The sequence below is a fragment of the Neolamprologus brichardi genome, chromosome 23, assembly GCF_056152115.1.
Source record: "Neolamprologus brichardi isolate AB-2024 chromosome 23, ASM5615211v1, whole genome shotgun sequence".
Taxonomy (NCBI): domain Eukaryota; kingdom Metazoa; phylum Chordata; class Actinopteri; order Cichliformes; family Cichlidae; genus Neolamprologus; species Neolamprologus brichardi.
Genome location: NC_142125.1, coordinates 43,802,490 through 43,823,564, shown reverse-complemented (window position 1 = coordinate 43,823,564; position 21,075 = coordinate 43,802,490). Strand labels below are relative to the sequence as shown.

Sequence of the window (21,075 nt, the reverse complement as noted above, 5' to 3'; positions counted from 1 at the left end):
TCAGATTTTTTTGCATCCAAGTCTGTGATTGGCTGGTTTTGTGACACAAATATAACGGTGTAGAGAAAGAGTTGAGCGCGCACGGGCAGAAATGTTGAGAGCACGAGCGACACATTGCAAGTGAGCGCAAAAACTGAGCGAGAGGGGCTGCTGTTGTGTGTGTGTGTGTGTGTGTGTGTGTGTGTCTGTGTGTGGATAATAGCAAACACTGAAAAACATTTCTTCTCTCTCATTTCCAAAAGTCTTCTGAGTGAGTTCACTCCCCATTTTTTCTCTCTTACACAACGTCAGTCTTTGATGCTTTGATACTGTTTTCAAATAATATTTGTGTTTCTTTTTTTTATCACTCCTGTAAATATATAAATCCCCAAACGATCTCATGGTATAAGCCCCTTCTGCACCTGGAAGCCTCGGGCGCTTTCAGGTGCAAGACTAGTGGGGTCGAAACCTCAGAAATGCTCCACCTCTTTAAGAAGACACACAAAGATACCACATACACATATGAATAAAACACACTTGAATGTAACTGTTTAAAGTCCAGCATCATGTTAAATAAATCATGTTTCTCACGGAGGTCCTGTGAGGACCACACGTGAAGGTCCTGCTTTCATAAGACAGGGTCATGCACCAGGTGTGGGACGCTCCACACTGACGTTTCAATACTGTTGAGCTTCCACAGTGCAGATGTTTAAACACTGCTGTGACCTGTGAATCAAACACCCACGTCAACTTTGACCATGAACGTCACCACTGCTCTGTAGCAGTTCAGCTTCAAACTGCAAACTAACCAGTGGAGCCTGCACTAAACTGTTTAGGGGTGTCCAAACCTTTTCACTGAGGGCCACATACATAAAAATATAGGAGGGGCTGGGCCACTTACTAGAAATTAGGTATATAACCTTAACTTTAGTGTATTAAAGTTAGAAAAATCACTTAAAAGTGGTCGAATATATTATATTGTTGAATATAATTAAAGACAAAACTGCCTTCATCACAGCTTTCCATAAATGGATCTTTATTGATTTATTCAGGAAAAGCTTTGGTAGCTCATTCTCACAACAGTAGCCTCAGATTTCTTCTTAGACAGAAGATTTACAGCACAGAGAAAAACAATAAAGATGGGACGGGTACATTTCAAGCTTGTTATTTAAGTTATTAGGCTTAGCAACACTATTAACGTTCGTTTGAAACCGTTATCAACATAACAGACTGCACTGGACTTAATAACAGGAGTGCATATAATTTTAGTAAATTATTCTGGTGAGTATCAGCTGTGCTGGGTATGTAAATCGGGCCATCCAGCTGTGGTGCTGATCCGACGCCACTCGTGCCAAAAATCAAATGTCAGTTGATCAAGGAGCAAATCTGCATCAGATGAGATCAGCTGACTTTGCGTGTGCGTGCGCTGTGCACAGCGGTGTGTACTCTGTGTGTTAACAAGAAAAGCGCATATAAGAAAGTGGTGCGCAAAAGCAGGGTAGTGACAGAATCGATGTGCATTACTGATATTTGAAGCATGTGTACCTGCACATTAACACACGGGTACTGTGGGATATATTTTTAAAGCGCTCGTGCTCTCGTCCACTCCCCGCAAAAAAATAGCAGCTGTGCGGCGTCTGTGGCATCGGTGCTCTCATCACATGTGATGGAGTAAACATCAAAAGCACAGCTTTATCAGACAGATGCAGTTTAATGTTGGCTGCTGAGTCTTCAATGCGTCGCACGACTGGATTTCTGGACACGCTGACGTTGTGGAAGTCCTGCACTTTTTCCGGGCACATTATTTCGGTGACTTTAACGAGGCCGTGTTTTATGAAGTCTCCATCTGAAAAAGGCTTGCCATGTCTTGCGATGAGTTGGGCGACCTCACAGCTGCTATTGGAGCCTTTTCCTGGACCTTTTGAGCACGAAAAAAATACTGTTACTGACCCCGCAGGAGAGCTACCCTTTGCCTTAATTTCTGCTCTCGCTCAGCACCAGTGTCAGATGCGCAGGCCTGATGTTGGGTTTCATAATGACGTCGTACATTATACTCTTTCATAACTGCCATAATTTCAGTGCAGATCAAACAGACACACTTCCCCTTGAATTCTTTTAAGAAATATTCACTCTCCCACCATGTCTGAAATTTTCTGCATTCACTTTCTGCCTTTCGCTTCTTTGGTTCTGACCTGTTTAGTAACTTGGGGTAAATTTCTTCTGTGATTGTCATTTTTGGTGGAGCAACTGCCTTGATCGACAGTAGCTCCCCCTGGTGTTAAAACTAAGAAGTGCAATACACTCCAGCAAAAGTTGAAGTGCAGCCATATTCTATTCTATTTATAAAGTTACTTGCGGGCCAATTAAAAATGGATCGCGGGCCGCAGTTGGCCCGCGGGCCGGAGTTTGGACACCCCTGGTTTAGGGGTGTCCAAACTTGCAACAATGCAACAGCAGAATTTAGAGATTCACTCTAACATGTATCCTGTCAAGTGAAAGCCTCGATACTAGCTCAACGTTACCCATGAAAGGGTTAGCTTGGAGCTAGCAATGCACTGTTTTAATGACATGGCAATCTTTTCATTTTGTAAAATAGTAAACAGCATGCAGAGCACTTAAAAGATGTTCTTCCTCACTTGGTTGAAGCAGCATTTTCCACTGTAAAAACACAGAGAACCAGTAATAACATGAATTCATTACATTCAAACTGTCACTGGTGACTGTAGCCGGCTCTACTAGTGTCTGTTTAGCATGACTTGTCTTTCATACCTGGTTCAGTCCAGCCATGCTTTAGATGTGGTTTAAACAAGTGTTTAACTGACAATTAAATCTATTTACATATTGATGTTTAAATCCATATTTCTAATGTGTTCAGTGACACGTGTATCAGCTGCCATACTCGTGTTCTTTCATGCTACACCAACTGGTTAACTGTCTGTTTATTAATTAAGAGATTAAGAGAGATTATTAAGAGATAAGAAACGTACTGATTGCTGTTCCTCTCTATGGTGCAAATTTATTTATTTATTTTTAGAAAGAGGGGCAATACATATTAATGAACATTTTAACAAATGTAAATATGCCAGATTACAGCCTTGGGCTAATTTCCATCTGCAGACCCTCTGGCAGGTTGGTGTTAAACACAAGTTAGTAAAAACATACAGAGAATATTTACAGGTCATGTGACGAGGACAAAAACAGTGATCACATTACACCAGAACAAACAATGAAAAGGAGAGTGGACACAGAGGACAGTATAGATAACAATAACAGAAACACATCAATTATATTGCACAAACCCCAGTATTGCACATGCCCTGACTGTCGTGATATTGCGTTCACCCATTGCACTAACAGTTGTTTCCCTTTTTGTAACCCACTAACTCTTTTTCCCGTCCAATATAAAGCATGTTTATTAAACATGATTACATGTTTGTGTGTCCCTCAGCCGCCCTTTTAAGTGACTCTTAAAGATGGGTAGACTTGTACTTCCCTCACTGACAGTGGAAGACGTTTCCAGAAGCTCACTCCCTCATATGACAGAGCATCTGTGAAAAGGTGGTCCGCCTGAATGTCAATTCACAATCACCTCTAACAGTGGCTCGAGTCAGTCGAGACCAACACTGCTAGACTGAATGAAATGGCTTTGAGACATACCTTTAACAGGCTGATGGGGTGTGTCCTGCTGCCAGGTGGGCAGGCAAGGCTGAAATACTAGTTTGTGAATGTGATACATGGAGAAAGCAGTGACATGGGAGTTTCAAATGTGTCTCCTAAAAATCTTGAATGAGTTTGAATCTCAGCGACCTCAAGGTCAAGTTGAGTTTTCTGAAACTCTTGTGATGATTTACAGGGATGTGATAAGCAGAAGGCATCCCAGGTGTGTTTATGATGCAAATCTAGATCAGCTCTCTATAGTTCTCTGTAATCACACAGGCGTACACATGGATACCCTGAACTGTTGCATGTCACAGTAATCATAGCCAAAAATCAGATTACTTGTAAAAGTTAAACTGGAACAAACATGGAGGAACAATGCGGTGAAAGGGTGTAAAATGACACGGCTGACACACACTAGGTGGCACACACGTTTCAGAAACTGTTGCTGGTTCTTGTTGTATAAGCTGGTGAGGAGCCTGAGCCCTGGGGCTACGACAGAAAATATGAGTCATCCCATGAAAGACCTCCCTGCCTTAAAAAGCTCAGTCTTATAGCTACAGGCTTAACTGAAGTACATAATCAGCAGCAAACATACGAACTGTAACATTTATATCGGCTGATGTACATTTGGGGAAATCTCTGAAACATTTCAGGCTCCGTTTGCTGTTCTTGTGTCTCTCCCTGCGTCTCACGCACAACGCCCTCTCAGAGGCAGCCACACCCAGTCTGTGCTTCACAGGCAAAGTTGACTCATGAAGTGTAAGAAGACACCAGCGGAGTGTTTCTGAGTCCACAAATACCCGCCGCTGAACCGCGCACACGGCTACAGAAGAGCCAACATGAAGCTTTGTTTGAGGATTGCGCTGCTTTTCCTGGTTACTGGAACATTAACACAAGGTAAAGCGCAGCTGCCAGTATTATTGTGTGTAACTGCTTTTTAAGGTCATGCGAGACGATTACAGCGAATCAAAAAGTTGTTTGGCCACTTGCCAAAAACAAACAAACAAGCAAACAAACAAAGAAGCGCTTCTTTGAAAAGCTGGGTATTATTCCGTAGTGATAAAGTCTTTTTCACGCGCGGACGATATGATCCACACGCGTAAAAGACAAATGTTTGTAATAACGTGTAACTTTTGAGGACTGTGGTTCAATGCACACAAAAACACGAAGCAACCCGAGCACTGAACTGTTTCCAAATGCCTCGATCCAAACCGGGATCCTTTATTCACAATTCATTTAGTTCACGAATCCGAACATTGTCTCTGTTAACGACCCTCCTGTGCGCACAAACGTCTGAAACTGCGCGTAACATCTCTCAAAACTTTAATGCGTGTGCGCCAATCGCTGATCACGTCATGCCCACGTGAGGTTTTGGAGCAAATTTAATGTTGCCAGCTTCGCACAGATCTACAAATATAGGCTGCGTTCAATTCCCAGTGTAAAACTGGGAGTTCTAGGCTTCCTGTGTGGGGTTTTTGTGTGCTTTTTCAAATTAAGTGGACGTTTCTTTCGCTAAACAAACTCATAACCCGTTTGTTAGAAAACACAGATGCATCAGTTACAGACACTACACAGTAGCTGCTGAAATGTTGGAGTTATGCGATTGAGGATGTTCCTCCCAGAGCGCCATGATGTCATTAAAGAGTTTAGGCTTGAAGCTCATATCAGACGCATTTGCAACCTTTTCCATTGTTTGTTTTTTGGAATAATTACATTAACACTACATTTCATATAATGTTGAAAAATGTTTATTACATGTTTGTTACAGCGTCCTTAGTGTGGTCCTCTGGGCTTTTTGTTCTTTGGGTCAAACACATGATAGCTGCTTCTGGAGGTTTCCAGGATTATCTCCTTTTTGGGAATACACCAAATTCCAGAAGTGGAAGCAGTTTGTCACATGACTGGTACGAGTTCAGAGCGAAAAGATGCTGCTCGTCAGGATCAGGCAAACAGTTTCATTCATTTACAAATGAAGGTTGGGGTGCCTGTAGAAAAGACTGTGAGTGCGGCGTTAACATGTTAACGTGTGAGTGGGCCTGACGTGGCTGCATATCTGTGTGGACTAATGTGAGATATGGCCTAAAATGGTCTGTATTTGTAAAGCGCTTTACTAGTCCCTAAGGACCCCAAAGCGCTTTACACATTCAGTCATCCACACACAGAAGATCCAAATCAACCAAGCTGATCTTCTCCTCGGTTCAAACACTCGTGTCCAAGTCCCTGTTCACTTTACATTACATTTATTTGACCTCTTGGAAATCCAGTTCATGTTTTGGAGACTGACAAATAACCACAACGATAATTCATCCTGAAAAACCTTTTCCACGGGAAAACGTCACGGGGACAAAAATCCATCCATTCATTTTTCTGCCTGCATCCTGTTTGGGGCGTTAAGCTAGCTGACAGATGTCAGTCCAGCCTTTGTGTCAGCTACATTTAAAGTTTGCACGCCATTTGCACGTCTTCCTCTATCATACTTCCTGTATGAGGCTCAGAGCTGGTATGGCAAACCACAGGCATGCTTTCTAAAGTAGGTGGCACGCACTGTGGTTTAGTAACTGAGGTTTTCACTTCACAGCTCGTCACGATACTTTGCATAAATCTTAAATTATAACTGTAACCCAGGAAACATGACGAAACACCCACACTGGCGTGCTCACTGTGGGGCCAGACGCGCATGTTTGATGGGACATTGATATTTGGAGAAAAGAATTAAAACACATTCAAACTGCAGAACTGCCAGGATGAACCTTTGAGCCATCGTCTTACATCACCTGTCATAGGTCATGTAACCATGACCAAAGGCACCGAATCAGAGCCACACAGAGCTGATCAATAATCTACATGTCATACATATTGTCCTGGCATGAGTCAGAAAAGGCCGTAGGTTTGTGGGACTGTTTGCATATGTGCGTCTGTCTGTAAACACGATACCTTCAAAGCTGTTGACTGAATTCTGGGGGGATTAGAGTGGGCTCGTGTCCACTCAAATGTTGTTTACATCCACCAAGGTTGAAACAGACTGAAGAAAATAGACTGAAAAACTCAACTTGACCCCAAAATGTGTCAGATCTTTAACGACAGAACTGTGAAGAGAGGGAACGTTGTGTGTTCAGTTTTCTTGTATTCAGCACAACAACAAGGTGTTTTATATTGTAAGGTCGACCCTACGATAATACTCACAACAATCCAATGAAGAAACAGATCTACAAATATAGGCTGCGTGTATATTACATAATAAGCCAAACAAATAAACAACAAACTCCCAGCATGGATAAAATAATCGTAGGAAGACACCAGAGAATGAAACTAAACTGAAACAAAATCCGAAAGCTTCTGTCGTCCATCACCTCGAACATTTGTCCCGCTGCACTCATCTGATCACAAACTATATTTAAAAAGTGCAAAGCAGATAAAAGGAACATGCAAAAACTAGTTCGGCTCCATTAAAAGTCCGTGCTGGCCAGAGAGCTGCCTTAGTGCAGCTTTGTGCTTCTGGATTCTCGTTTCTCGTTTTATTGCTGCATCCATGTGGTTCAAAGTGCGTCCTGGTTGTGCTTTATAACCACAGATGAACCAAAAGGCACACGAGTCCTCATGTCTGCAGAGCTGCTGCTCTGAGGCAAACCTGTGTGTCTGTGGACGCATGCAGCACAAGATCAACGGGCCCAGGATTTCTGCACTTGTTCAGGCAAAGTGTGGTTCACACCTCCTACTGTCAGCTGTGACTCGTGCTCTTTACAGCTTCTTGATGTGTCAGTCAGAGCTGCCGTAGCAACCAGCAAATACACCGTATGACTGTATCCAACACGCACAGTGAGCCGTGTGATTAGTGTGGACTGTGGGTTGTGACGATACTCTGCTTTCAATAGCACAGGGAACATTCTGACTCCACTCTGCAATAAAAACATTTCAGCCAGTTTTCCCAGTTCTACGTTCGACTTAGTGAAACTGGTATTTAAGATTCGTTTTAGTACAGTGAAGGTATTTAAAATATGTTAATCAACAAAGGCTACAAATAAACAACACAATACCAAACATCTTAATAGTTCAGTGATGGTATCGTAGAAAAACATAGAAATGTAAAACGACGGCGTTGGTAATAAAAACAGCAGTCACTAGTCGCTGATTATTGTAGTTACATTTATTATTGTAGTTACATTTATCATTGTAGTTACATTTATTATTGTAGTTACATTTATTGTTGTAGTTACATTTATTATTGTAGTTACATTTATTATTTGTAGTTACATTTATCATTGTAGTTACATTTATTATTGTAGTTACATTTATTATTGTAGTTACATTTATTATTTGTAGTTACATTTATTATTGTAGTTACATTTATTGTTGTAGTTACATTTATTATTGTAGTTACATTTATTATTTGTAGTTACATTTATTATTGTAGTTATTTATCATTGTAGTTACATTTATCATTGTAGTTACATTTATTATTGTAGTTATTTATCATTGTAGTTACATTTATCATTGTAATTACATTTATCATTGTAGTTACATTTATTATTTGTAGTTACATTTATTATTGTAGTTATTTATCATTGTAGTTACATTTATCATTGTAGTTACATTTATTATTGTAGTTATTTATCATTGTAGTTACATTTATCATTGTAATTACATTTATCATTGTAGTTACATTTATTATTGTAGTTACTTTATTGTTGTAGTTACATTTATTATTGTAGTTGCATTTATTGTTGTAGTTACATTTATTATTGTAGTTATTTATCATTGTAGTTACATTTATCATTGTAGTTACATTTATTATTGTAGTTATTTATCATTGTAGTTACATTTATCATTGTAATTACATTTATCATTGTAGTTACATTTATTATTGTAGTTACTTTATTGTTGTAGTTACATTTATTATTGTAGTTGCATTTATTGTTGTAGTTACATTTATCATTGTAGTTAGATTTATCATTGTAATTACATTTATTATTGTAGTTACATTTATTATTGTAGTTACATTTATTATTTGTAGTTACATTTATTATTGTAGTTACATTTATTGTTGTAGTTACATTTATCATTGTTGTTACATTTATTATTGTAGTTACATTTATTATTGTAGTTACATTTATCATTGTAATTACATTTATCATTGTAATTACATTTATCATTGTAATTACATTTATTATTGTAGTTACATTTATCATTGTAGTTAGATTTATCATTGTAATTACATTTATTATTGTAGTTACATTTATTATTGTAGTTACATTTATTATTTGTAGTTACATTTATTATTGTAGTTACATTTATTGTTGTAATTACATTTATCATTGTAGTTACATTGATTATTGTAGTTACATTTATTATTGTAGTTACATTTATCATCTGGTACACATCTACCTGCCACCTTCCACACTGTGCATGAAACCATCTAATGTGACGTCACCATTCTGGACATGTTCGCTCTGCCGGTACTCCCAGTACTCCCAGTACTCCCAGTCTTCCATTCATGACCCAGGTCACTCACAGCTTCCCACCATGGGCCACACGGGCATGTTTGTGTCTGCTAGTTACTCAGAGGAAATCAGACATGCTGACAAAGCTGGATAACAGTATTACAGACATGTATAGATATAAAGGTATTTATGTGAAGTGTGACTCTCCTGTGGTTACACTCCACAGTCTCCTTTATTAAACTGTAATGCTCTTCCTCATGTCTTCATACAGATTTCGACCTGGAGGATGCGTTGGGTGCACCAGGTGAGTGATCGTCACATCGGGCACTTTTTCTAGCATTGTTTTTTAAAGGTTTCATTCACTCATCTCTTTCTGTTTCTTTAGACCCGACACCCCAGAAACCCAAAGAGAAGCCAAAGACACCAGAGCAGCCCAAGAAGGATGGTTTGTAGCACGCCATCAGTGGCCTTTTGTTTACAATGATGATTATTACACATATGATGATCTGTGTTAGTCTGTCCCATTGTCTTGAACACAATATGTCAGTGTATATATGTATATATGACATTACAGGTGTATTCATTGTAACATATCGTCTGTGTAAATCCAACTCGATGAATCAAACTTGATGTTTTTCATGCTCTTCCTGTGGTTTTGGCAGAAACTGCTTCATAATAAGAATGTAAGACTGTATAAATATAGATTTAAACTCATGTCCTAGTTGATGCTGCACAGCTTCCTGTTTTGAAGCCACACACGTGGACGAGCTAGCAGACTAATCCATGTGTTTCTCCTTCAGGTGACCTAGACCTCTGGGATGCATTCGGACCAGGTAGACACGCTGACGTCTGATTTTACTGATTTTCTTCTGCTGAGTGTCAGAATTTGTTCTGCGTAATATTTTTGTCCTTTTTTAATCTCATGTCTGATTTTCACTTCTACAAATGCAAAACAGTTAAGAATCATAAAACAGCTCATCGTTAGCCATGCTTGGACTGTCCACCAAATGTTTTTGTTTAAATAAATCTTTTCCACAGGCGATTCACAGCCAGAGAAACCCAAGAAACCAAGTCCTGGAGGCTCTGGTAGGTCTGCGTGCTGACTTCATACATCCTGTGGTGCAAGGACACTGATGCTAAGATGGATTTTACACGTTTGTTTTGTGTGTGAGTGTATTTGAAGGTAAATGAATCGTCACTTACAGTGTTTGAAGTATTTTCTTTTTTATATCACAGATTCCAATGGATTCGATCTGGGAGACGCTGTCAATCCAGGTAAAGACATGGATCATTCCCATCAGTCGCTCCAGTTTTGTTAGTGCTGGTAATGGTGAGTCCTGGGAAGCGTGAGCGAGTGGAGCGAGTTCATCGGTGCTCGAGCTGACTGACCCCGCCTGCTCTGAGCTGTCAGCTGTAGACTCAGTCTGTAGGTCATTAATGTTGAGTCTGGCTGATTGACTCCTGTGTGTGTGGCTCAGTGCTAACGTGGTGCTATCAGAGCATGGTAGACGTGTAGCTACTGTGCTAACAGGTGGGCCTTTGCCCACATAGACTTTAATCCATCTGCTTTGTTTATCGTATATATTATTATTGGTTCCCATGATGCATTTGTATTTACAGGACCAACCACCAAACCTGACAAACCTGCTGTCAAGCCACCAAAGGGTGGAGGAGGTAAGCCTGTTTCATAAGCTGCTGTCAGCGGCAGGTTGTTGGTTTGACGCTGATTTATGGATGAGATTCCAGTTTAGCAGCTCTGACCTGAGGCTCTTTCTCTTTGCTTCCCCGTCAGCTCTTCAGTGCACATCATGAAGGCCAATAAACATAATAATTGAGGCATTTTGAGGCTGCTGCTTTTGGTCAAATATGATCACGTGACCTTACATATGCTTTTCCTGTCACAACCATGAATGGAAATAAATGAACATTTACCTTTTTAAGATATGACAACGACTGAATTCATCAAGAAAACCAACATTTGTGTTCATTGATCATCGAGATGTGTATTTGTGGCAGATTTTCAGTCTCAGCAGATGTTGTTAAAACAGCTGTAGCGGTCCAGAGCTGTCCTGTGGAAGTGTTGGTGATGTGACGCCATAATTGGTTGTTTATGCCTCATCATTTTTCAGGTGGTGGAAGTTTTGATGATTCTGACTTGTTTGATGTGAGCGGTGGAGACTACAAGCCTGATGGAGGCCGCTCAGGAGGTACGATGACGGTTATTTTATGTTATTTTATCGTGATTGCACTTTTTACGTCTCTGTTGTGGCTCCAGTGTAACCCTAAATCACAGGAGTCCAACTCCAGGCCTCGAGTGTCCTGCAGGTTTTAGACGTGACCTTGATCCAGCACAGCTGGTTTAAACGACTGAATGACCTCCTCAACATGTCTTTGCGTTCTCCAGAGGCCTGGGAATGATGTGATTCAGGTGTGTTGGCCCAGGGTGAGGAGTTGGACACCCCTGGGATAAATAATCAGGATGTTAGTCGTTGTGATTCCAGCTGTTTACTGCTGGTGTTTGCAGCTCACCTTTGATTATAAACGACAGACGGCACTATAATATGGTCTAAATCTGCACTGTAGCTGATAAGTATGTTTTTACTGCTGTTATGCAGTTTTTGTTCCAATGTGTGAGTCAGATTCAGTGGTTCCAGTTTTTTAGGAAACATTTTGGAGTTTGTGCAGTTCTTCCTGTCTATTGTTGTGTTTTGTTGCCCTTCACTACCGCTGACTCTGCCCAGCTGCTACAATGGTTTCATGTGTCACTGGAGGACAACAACACATTGATATAATGTCACAGTGATGTTGACGCCCTGTGGCTCTTCTCCAACACTGTTTCATTATTTATCCCTGATGTTGTCTCGAGGGAACTGAAGTTACGTAAAGACAAAAGAGACAGTTTTCATCTGCAAACATGAGCAACATCTTTTTGTTTTTAGTCTTTATTGCAGTAGATTTCTTATCATTGAGGTTGATGCATTTTGGCCCTTTATTTGTTATTTAATGAGTTTCCTGCACATCTGTTTGACCCTTCCATGCATGAATTATGACAACCTCACTCTGGATGGTTTTTATTCATCTTTAGGCATGAAAAAAGATTTTTGAACTTCATTTTTTAAACGTGTACTTTTCAGAGTTTGTTACATCCACTTAGGTAGACAACAGGCACACGAATGAACAATATACACTGTGTAAAAACTATAAAATAACTCAAATATTTTTAATAAAAAACATGTCAATATAACAGCATGTATATAAACTATAATAAATATGGTTTATGTGCAAGTATACCATCAACACTGACAGACGTACAAGTAAACAGCCTTTGAACAGCTGCAGTGACCGCCGTGTGTGAAAGGTTAAAAAGCTGTGATGGAGCTTTTGGAGGTTTGATTATGGGATATAAAAGTATTTTCACTTTGTTGTTTTAGACTTGAAGTGGTGACCAGAACTAGAAAGGTGCTACGTTAGGACCAGTCTGAGGTCCTGTGAAGATCAATACTGAGCTGCTGACCTTTAAATGATTAGAAGCTATTTGTTACCACCAGTTTACCAAAGGACAGATCAAAACATCGTCTATCAGAACATCTGCAATGTTGTTTCTTCTTATCATTGAAAAAATGAAAATACAGGAAAACAAGTGTAGATCTTTTTGTTTTTAATTCCAAAGTATTGTCTCCTAGTTCAGCGGTCTCCAACCTTTTTTGTGCCACGGACCGGTTTATGCCCGACAATATTTTCACGGACCGGCCTTTAAGGTGTCACGGATAAATACAACAAAATTAAACTAGTAAAAAAAGAAGATTTATTCATAACACACGTGAAAAGACCCAGGAAAACCGAGTTAATGACAAAAACGATAACAAAATAACGCTGAAAACCGATAAAAACCCTGAAAATCACACATTTCACACCTGAGCCTCAACTCTCGCGGCCCGGTACCAAACGACTCACGGACCGGTACCGGTCCGAGGCCCGGGGGTTGGGGACCGCTGACATAGATAATAGGCCACAGGCCTCGAGGGCTGGTGTCCACCAGGTTTAGAGATCACCTGAATCACATGATCAGGTCATTCCCAGGCCACTGCAGACCTTCAAGACATGTTGAGGAGGTCATTTAAATCAGCTGTGTTGGATCAAGGACACATCGGACTCCAGAGGCCTGGAGTTGGACACCCTCGGTCTTGGTTTAGTGACAGCATTAAAATAATTAGTTGTATTTTGACCAAAGACAGGAAATGACTGAGCTATGTGATGTTAGTTTGCTGTGCTGAGGTCAGCTCTCTGACTGACGTCTAACCTCTTTTTTCAGGTCGTGCCATGGATCCTCAGGGTATGCAGTGTTTTGGTTCATCTTGTCTTTTTTATTCTACCTTACAAATATTTTTACTGCATGTTTCATTTAACAAGAGTAGCAGGAGTACACACAAAAAATACTTTGCTCAAGATCAGCCAATGAGCACGATCATGTTAGCATCATCACATCAGTGTCACAGTATGAAGCACATGTCTGTGATAAACAGTTGATTAATGTGAGTCCCGTGTTCTCACAGGTGGAGCTGAACAGCCTCAAGGTGAGTCCCACGTTTAATCTCCATGCTTCGCCTGGACGAGTGCAGAACTGCAGCACTCGATGGGCCTGTTGTACCTGCACGATCTGATATCCTCGTGTTGGTGTTGTTCCCAGATCATCATACTAAAGGTTGTTCCAGGATCAACATTGCAAGTGACCAATCAGAATGTTGTGATGTCATACTTTTGCGACTTCGGGAAAAACCGGCGTAAAACAAAAAACTGTACTTAAGCTGCGAGAAACCGCCTTTGTCCGCCGATCAACGGACCCTAACCCTGACCCTAACTCTGACCCTTTAATAAACGCTAAGCAGAATTGATTTTGTCCTTGCAACATTGGAATTTCATAAATGCACGAATGGCTTGGTGTGCAAAAGCATAACGTCACAATAATGTGATTGGTCACTTGCAATGTTGATCCTGGAACAACATTTTCATGATGATCTGGGAACAACACCAACACGAGGATATCAGATCATCTGGTGTACTGTACCCACACACACACACACACACACACACACACACACACACACACACACACACACACACACACACACACACACACACACACACACACACACACACACACACACAGGTTTGCCTCAGAGCAGCAGCTCTGCAGGCTCAGAGGACTCGAGTCCTTTTGGTTCATCTGTGGTTATAAAGAACAACTTTGAACCACATGGATGCAGCAGGAAACAGAAAAACAAGAATCCAGACGCACAAAGCTGCACTCAGGCAGCGCTCGTCCTCGTGTTAGCATCATCATCACATCAGTGTCACAGTATGAAGCACATGTCTGTGATAAACAGTTGATTAATGTGAGTCCCGTGTTCTCACAGGTGGAGCTGGACAGCCTCAAGGTGAGTCCCACGTTTACTCTTCCGTCCATGCTTCAGACCTGCACAGTGTGTCCATGATGAGGACCATGCTCAGTCACTGACAGCGTTCTTTATGATCACGTGGTTTAAACGTGGTGATCATATAATCACAAGCTGTAATAATGACAGTGGATCATGTGGTTGTGCAGTCGCTATAAAAAGGTTTCAGCACATCAGACCAACATTTATCTATTCGGCCTTGAAGACACGCAGCTCTTCTTCCTGCGTGTTTGTCTTCAGAATCGAAGCTCTTGTTGTTGTTGGTCATTTCCTGTTTCCTGTCATGGAGGAAGCACCACAGAATGCTTTCCTACATTAGTTTTTATCTTTATGGACTTCCTGTTACTAGTTGTTTTGAAAGCTCTACTGGCTCATCACCTTGGTGGGAGGAGCAGGAGGATGTGCTGGCTGTTTGATGGTTGCATTTAAGTTGCTGATGAGCCTGATTTCCTTCACTGGCCCCCCGTCTGGTTTCTCTGGTTAAAACCTGCTACGATTGTGTCGTTGCAGATCCAGACTTTCTGTGGGGGAACATCCTGAAGATGTTAGACGCTAACATGCCCGAGGAGGTCTATGTGTGGATGTCCAACTTAAAGCGAGTCTTAACGCCTCTGTTAGAGCGGGCCATGGATCTGTTACGAGCTGTGCAGTGAGCTGCTGGGTCACGCGTGGTTTTCAACCTCTGATGCACTCACAGGGAGCAGTTAGACACGTTGTTTTGCTGGGTGCCACGATTGTGGTCGTTGGGATACTTTTTATATGTTACTCGCATTTTCTGTGTGTAATTTGTTGCTGTGCAAACAGATGTGTGCTTTGTAGTGCTGTGACAGTCAGAGTGGGTCACATACCAGCAGCACTTCATACTGGGAGAGCTTTTAACGTCTGACTGTGAATGTAAATGTTCATCCATGTGGGGATCCTGACAACTGGTTTTTTACTGCCATCACGTTGTGTCAGGACACGCCTGCTTACCTCTTCCAGTCGGCATTCCTAGGATAGCATTCAAAGCCTCAGCTGACACATCCAACACGTAGAGCTGCAGATTTCCCGGGACAGACTTTCTGACGTGTGATCCGATGATGCTTCTTCTGTTCGGCACAGCTCAGCTTCTCCTCTTTGTACGACTGCAGTTTTGGTTTTTCGTACGTTTGCTTCGAGTCTTTAAGGGATTTTATTTTGGGAAAAGTGTAACACATGATAATAAAATCATAAAAGCAGCTTGAAATGGTCAGTGTATTTGAAATATGATTCCTAAACCCACGAGAGTTGTTGTGCTGTAGGATTTATGTCCCAGTATCATAATAACAGACATCGTGCTGAGCCCTCAGGTGTGAGACAGGAGAGCAGTGACATTCTCCACATTTCCCAGCAGTCAGTCACACACAGCTGCCAGCCTGACGTGTTGTTGTTTAATATCCAGGCAACTCCCTGTTTTAGTGATGGGCAGCATCATGAGACACTCGGTGACTCAGTGAGGCTTCAAAGAACAGCTTCATTATTCATGCTGACACACCCTGCTCTGGAGCTGCTGTATCTGCTTTTCATTTGCCGTCCTGCACATTTTTAACTGTGGCATTGAAAGTTATTAACGCCACAGGTACCGCCATCGTGTGGTGAACTGTGGTCATTACAGCTCGTGGACTGGGTCTGGATCGAGCTTTTTGAATTGTTCTTAAAATCGCTGTTGAGATTTCTCACTTGAGCAGGTATCAAGTTACAAGTATTTGCAAACATTTGCCATCTTAAAGCAGACGTGTCCAGGCCTCCAGGGCCGGTGTCCTGCAGGTTTTAGATCTCACCCTGGGTCAACACACCTGAATCACATGATCAGTTCATTCCCAGGCCTCTGGAGACTTTGGCTGTGTCCCAATTCAGGCTCTGCAGCCTTAAAGGCCGCATTTTAAGGCCGATTACGTCACAGCGACGCGACGAAGGCTGTCCCAATTCAAAGGCTGCTCGAAATGCGTCCCTCAAATGCGTCCTTCATTTCCCTGAATTTTAAGGACGTGGCGGTGTAGACTTCGTGGCCCAACATATCCCAGAATGCATAGCGCGGCGGTGGGTGTGGATAATTTTGCCGAAAAAAAAACGCAGATGAGGGACGCCCGAAGAGTAAACTTTAAGTAAGTACTGAATATTATGTCACTTATTTATGTGCGAATGTTTAATAACGAAGAACATTAAAACATTACTGTTGGCCACATGTCGGCAAAGTCATGTGACATTAGTGACGTTTGTACTAACTTGGTTTTAAAGCCTTTACTTTAAAATATACGCCGTTCAATAGCTGAGCTTAATCAGAGAATGATCAAAGCTCATGTAGAAACAAACAAATGAACAAAAGATTTTCTCCTTCTGTCAAACAAAGCTGTATGAAACATTTCCAGCTGTTAGTATCATGGTTGCTAGGCAACCTGGGCAGCGCGACGGAGGCTAGACCGTCTCATTTCACAAGCCTCGCACTTCCGGCCTTAGCGGACTTTGAGTACGCGGCCCTTGAGGATCGTTGAGGCTGCAGACCCTGAATTGGGACACAGCCCTTCAGCACATGTTGAGGAGCTCATTTATCCGTTTAAATCAGCTGTGCTGGATCAAGGACACGTCTAAACCTGCAGGACGCCGGCCCTCAAGGCCTGAAGTTGGACACTCCTGCTTTAAAGTGATTTTACTCTGATCTTGATAAACAAAGTCATTTGACACCCATTAAAAATAGAATTTGAATAAATACATTTAAAGTCCTTTCCAGTAATGTTGTCCTTTTTCCGTTCGAAGGGAGTGGTCCGATCGCAGGGATCATCAGTGCCGTCGGCGTTGCCCTGGTGGGAGCAGCGTCCAGTTACTTTGCTTATCAGAAGAAGAAGCTGTGCTTCAAGCTGCAGGGAGGTCGGTGTCCCTCATGTCTGTGATGATGAATTCATTACTGCTGATTACAGATGACAGGGCTCTGACATCATCCTGATAAGAGTGTTTCTGATCCAGGTGCAGATCCAGAGAGTGGGAAAGGACACCAAGGCACTCGTTCCGAGCCTCAAGGTAAGTTCTTACAGTCCACGCACGGTGGCGTGACACGCCCCACAGCTGCCCGCGCCACTTTTGGTGTTGTTTCGCCTGCACATCTTGATTTTTGTAACCTGCCCATGCGGCATGGTTGAAGACGTGAGTGTACGATCGTATTCTCTCCACCACCAGGGGCTTCAACAGAATGAAAACTGTGAGGTTTTTGGAGAAACAGACTGTTTTCTTTGTTTCCTGTCTTTACTTCGACACCAGTGATAATTCAGTTTATTTCTGAGAAGGCTGCAGAGCGTCAGCCTGTGACACGGCCATGAATCAGGCTTAAGCTGGCTGCTTACTACCAAGTTACAAAAGGTGTCTTAATAAGGAGTTTTCACTGGACTGAGATCTGCTGAGGACAACAGCATCACCTCATCAAACTGTGCAGGCGACCGTGGCTCAGGGGGTTGGGAAGCGTATCTGTAACCGGAAGGTCGCCGGTTCGATCCCTGGCGACCTTCCGGTTACAGAAGGCTCTCTGTCCTGGTCGTTGTGTCCTTGGGCAACACACTTCACCTACCGCCTACTGGTGTTGGCCAGAGGGGCCGATGGTGCGATATGGCAGCCTCGCCTCTGTCAGTCTGCCCCAGGGCAGCTGTGGCTACAACTGTAGCTGCCTCCACCAGTGTTGAATGTGAAAGTGAATGAATAGTGGCATTGTAAAGAGATTTGGGTGCCTGGAAAAGCGCTTTATAAATCCATTATTATATGAGTCACCTCATCAAACCATTCATGAACCTTCATGATGAGGAGACCACACCCATCACCTTTCATCGGAAGATGAAGGTGATCACTGAGACCTGCCTGAGGGTCCTTGACTGTCACAGAGTAAATGGTAAATGGCCTGTATTTGTATAGCGCTTTTACTAGTCCCGCCTAAGGACCCCAAAGCGCTTTACACACCCAGTCATCCACCCATTCACACACTGGTGGAGGCAGCTACAGTTGTAGCCACAGCTGCCCTGGGGCAGACTGACAGAGGCGAGGCTGCCATATCGCGCCATCAGCCCCTCTGGCCAACACCAGTAGGCTGTAGGTGAAGTGTCTTGCCCAAGGACACAACGACCGAGACTGTCCGAGCCGGGGCTCGAACCGGCAACCTTCCAATTACAAGATGAACTGCCAACTCTTGAGCCACGATCGCCCCGTAAGTAACAGTAAAAAGTATCATTCCTCCTCTGACCTCTCAGCTTCTCGTTACAGAGTAGATTCTAGTTACTGTAGCTTTAGTGTCACTGGTTTTCTCAGCTGTGATGAGCGATGACTGGTCAGTCAACAGGTTTAAAACTGTTCTGCTCTGAAATGTGTGACCTGAGCAGTGAGTTTGCTAACAGATGTTCATTGATATGATAAAGTCATGTTAAGTGTGAACTAGAAAAAATCAGAGTACACAAAGTGAAAGTTTAAAATGTTTGAATGCAGATCAGTCTGCTGTTTGCAGCTCGAGTACTAAAGAATGATCAGGGGAAATAATCAGTGATTATATGTGAAAAGTCTTAATGAAGGTTTGATGGAGCGTGATGTTGGCAACATCCAGAACAGCACCAAAGATAACTCACAGTAACTAAACGCAGCTGCCCCCTGGTGGTGACTGTGAGCACCGGCTGATCGCTGTGCTCTTTCTAACTTCAGTTCTCAGCAACCTGCTCCAGACAAACTAGACGCGTCTCTCCTGCTGCCAGAGGACTTCATCCAACTTCCAGTGTTGGTGGTGCTTCTGCAGCCTGATCGACTACAACTGTAGCTTGAAGACTGTCCGTTTGCAAACATCTGAGTGTGCATCTTCTCTTTGTATCTTTAACAAAAATCAGAATATCCCAAAGGTGATTTGTGTTTGTTGGCTGTGTGTAACTGCTGTAAAGATGAATACTCTGTGGTACACACATTTATTTTAAAGTAGGTGCAAATATTCATGCAGGTGATATTTTTAACAGTAAGTCTCCTCTGTAGGGTTTAAACACTCGTTACTACAATTTACTGAAGTAAAGACACACCTCTGCAGCACACCTCTGCAGCACACCTCTGCAGCACACCTCTGCAGCACACCTCTGCAGAGCACAGGGATATAAAAGCTGCTGTGCAGTGCAACATGAACACATCCAAACACAGCAGTGACCCCGTTTGGAGCAGGGTGTGTTCATGCTGGTCAGCCGGGTCCCTGGAGGTGTTTCAAACTGAAGGAGAGCTTCCATTAGTTGAGCTGTAGTTTAGGCTCAGTGTGTGACCAATGAAATCACCTGGAAATGTGTATTTTAGAGTAAAAGAAGCGTGTTTGTCGCATGATTTAAGCGTTTAGTGGAAGTGCACATTCTTCAGGAGGCCACGCACATTTCCAGTGATGGTAAACGAACATGAAGCACAGCTCGTGCTGAAGCCAGGAGATGTTTGTAGAGCACATCTGTTCATGAAACACAAAAATGCACATTTATTAATGCACTAGACAACTCTTAGGATCTTAATGTAACATACAGCACAAACATGAGCTTCTTGCTATCTTGATTATAAAAATTCATTTTTCTCCGTCTGTCCAAAACCTTTTTATCTGCTGCTTTGAACGCTCAGAATCAGCAGCTCTTTATCAGGATATGATTTATGTACACAGTGTCCAGATCATAAATACGATGTCACTAAAAGTTTGAACATGTTTGGTATATTTCCATGGAGGTGTAGATGTGTCGGCACATGTTTAGCACACAGATTTTCATGTTTAAAACAAAGGTTTAATGAATCAGTGCCTTAGAAGAGCAGCAGCCACAGATCACCGACGCTGGGCCGACGCATTTATGCTCATCGAGTGTTTGTTTTAGTGACACGTGCTGTCCCACAGACTCACACTGGGACATCAGTCATAAATGATCACATCACAGTCTGAGGGCTCAGCAGCAGACAGACTGTGATGTGAACTCTTACGATGCTAAAGTATTGAAACAGTTTGCGGTGAGATGTAGATAGTTGGGGAGGTGGTGTGTACAGATGCTTCGAGCTTTTCTCAGTTTGAAATGTTAGTCTGTTACTGATTTGTCCGGGTTCACAAACCGAGATTGTTATTTAGTTTTTTACATCTGACTTAGATTAGAGAAATGTTGCATTTGTGAGTGGATTTAATGCAAATGTTTCAAATAAAATGATCTGTGTTTGTATGAGCCCTCGTTGTGTTTAACCTGCACCAGTCCACACAAACATGCCTGAGCAGCTGAAAGTGCAGAGGCAAAGCTATTGGACTTGTTTCATATCTAAATGCTTCTCTAGTTTTTATGAGAATACACATATTCAGGTAAAGATCGTACAGTAATGCAGAGAAGATCCCCTTTGAGCGCTTTGGTGACAGTGGGAAGGAAAAAACCCCTTTCAACAGGAAGAAACCTCCGGCAGAACCAATAAAAACGAACGATTCAGTGCAGAGAGGTCTATCAACACATAGTGAGTGAAGAAGAAACACCCAGTGCATCATGGGAATCCCCCGGCAGCCTACGTCTATTGCAGCATAACTA

At 42.2% G+C, this 21,075-nt stretch overlaps 1 protein-coding gene across 2 annotated transcripts; it reads left to right on the top strand.

Moving 5' to 3' along the window:
* The first annotated feature begins 4,232 nt into the window (after nt 1-4,232).
* cd99 (CD99 molecule) lies at nt 4,233-20,727 on the top strand. 2 transcript variants are annotated; one of them, XM_087836149.1, is made up of 14 exons: nt 4,239-4,536; nt 9,349-9,381; nt 9,463-9,522; nt 9,878-9,910; nt 10,116-10,163; nt 10,314-10,352; nt 10,698-10,751; nt 11,207-11,284; nt 13,390-13,410; nt 13,631-13,651; nt 14,492-14,512; nt 17,303-17,413; nt 17,510-17,563; nt 19,217-20,727. In XM_087836149.1, exons 1-14 carry the CDS (start codon nt 4,479-4,481, stop codon nt 19,243-19,245), a joined length of 660 nt encoding a protein of 219 aa, XP_087692275.1. In that variant the 5' UTR covers nt 4,239-4,478; the 3' UTR covers nt 19,246-20,727. The 2 variants fall into 2 exon arrangements, with proteins under 2 accessions (XP_087692276.1, XP_087692275.1); XM_087836150.1 differs by lacking the exons at nt 17,303-17,413; nt 17,510-17,563; nt 19,217-20,727 and adding an exon at nt 15,041-16,691 and having other exon boundaries at nt 4,233-4,536.
* The last annotated feature ends 348 nt before the right edge of the window (nt 20,728-21,075 follow it).

Coding starts and splice junctions, on each gene's coding strand:
- cd99 (XM_087836149.1), top strand. CDS start 4,479: ATGAAGCTTTGTTTGAGGATTGCGCTGCTTTTCCTGGTTACTGGAACA. Junction 13,411..13,630: donor TCGTGCCATGGATCCTCAGG/GTATGCAGTGTT, acceptor GTGTTCTCACAG/GTGGAGCTGAACAGCCTCAA. Junction 14,513..17,302: donor TGGAGCTGGACAGCCTCAAG/GTGAGTCCCACG, acceptor TTCCGTTCGAAG/GGAGTGGTCCGATCGCAGGG.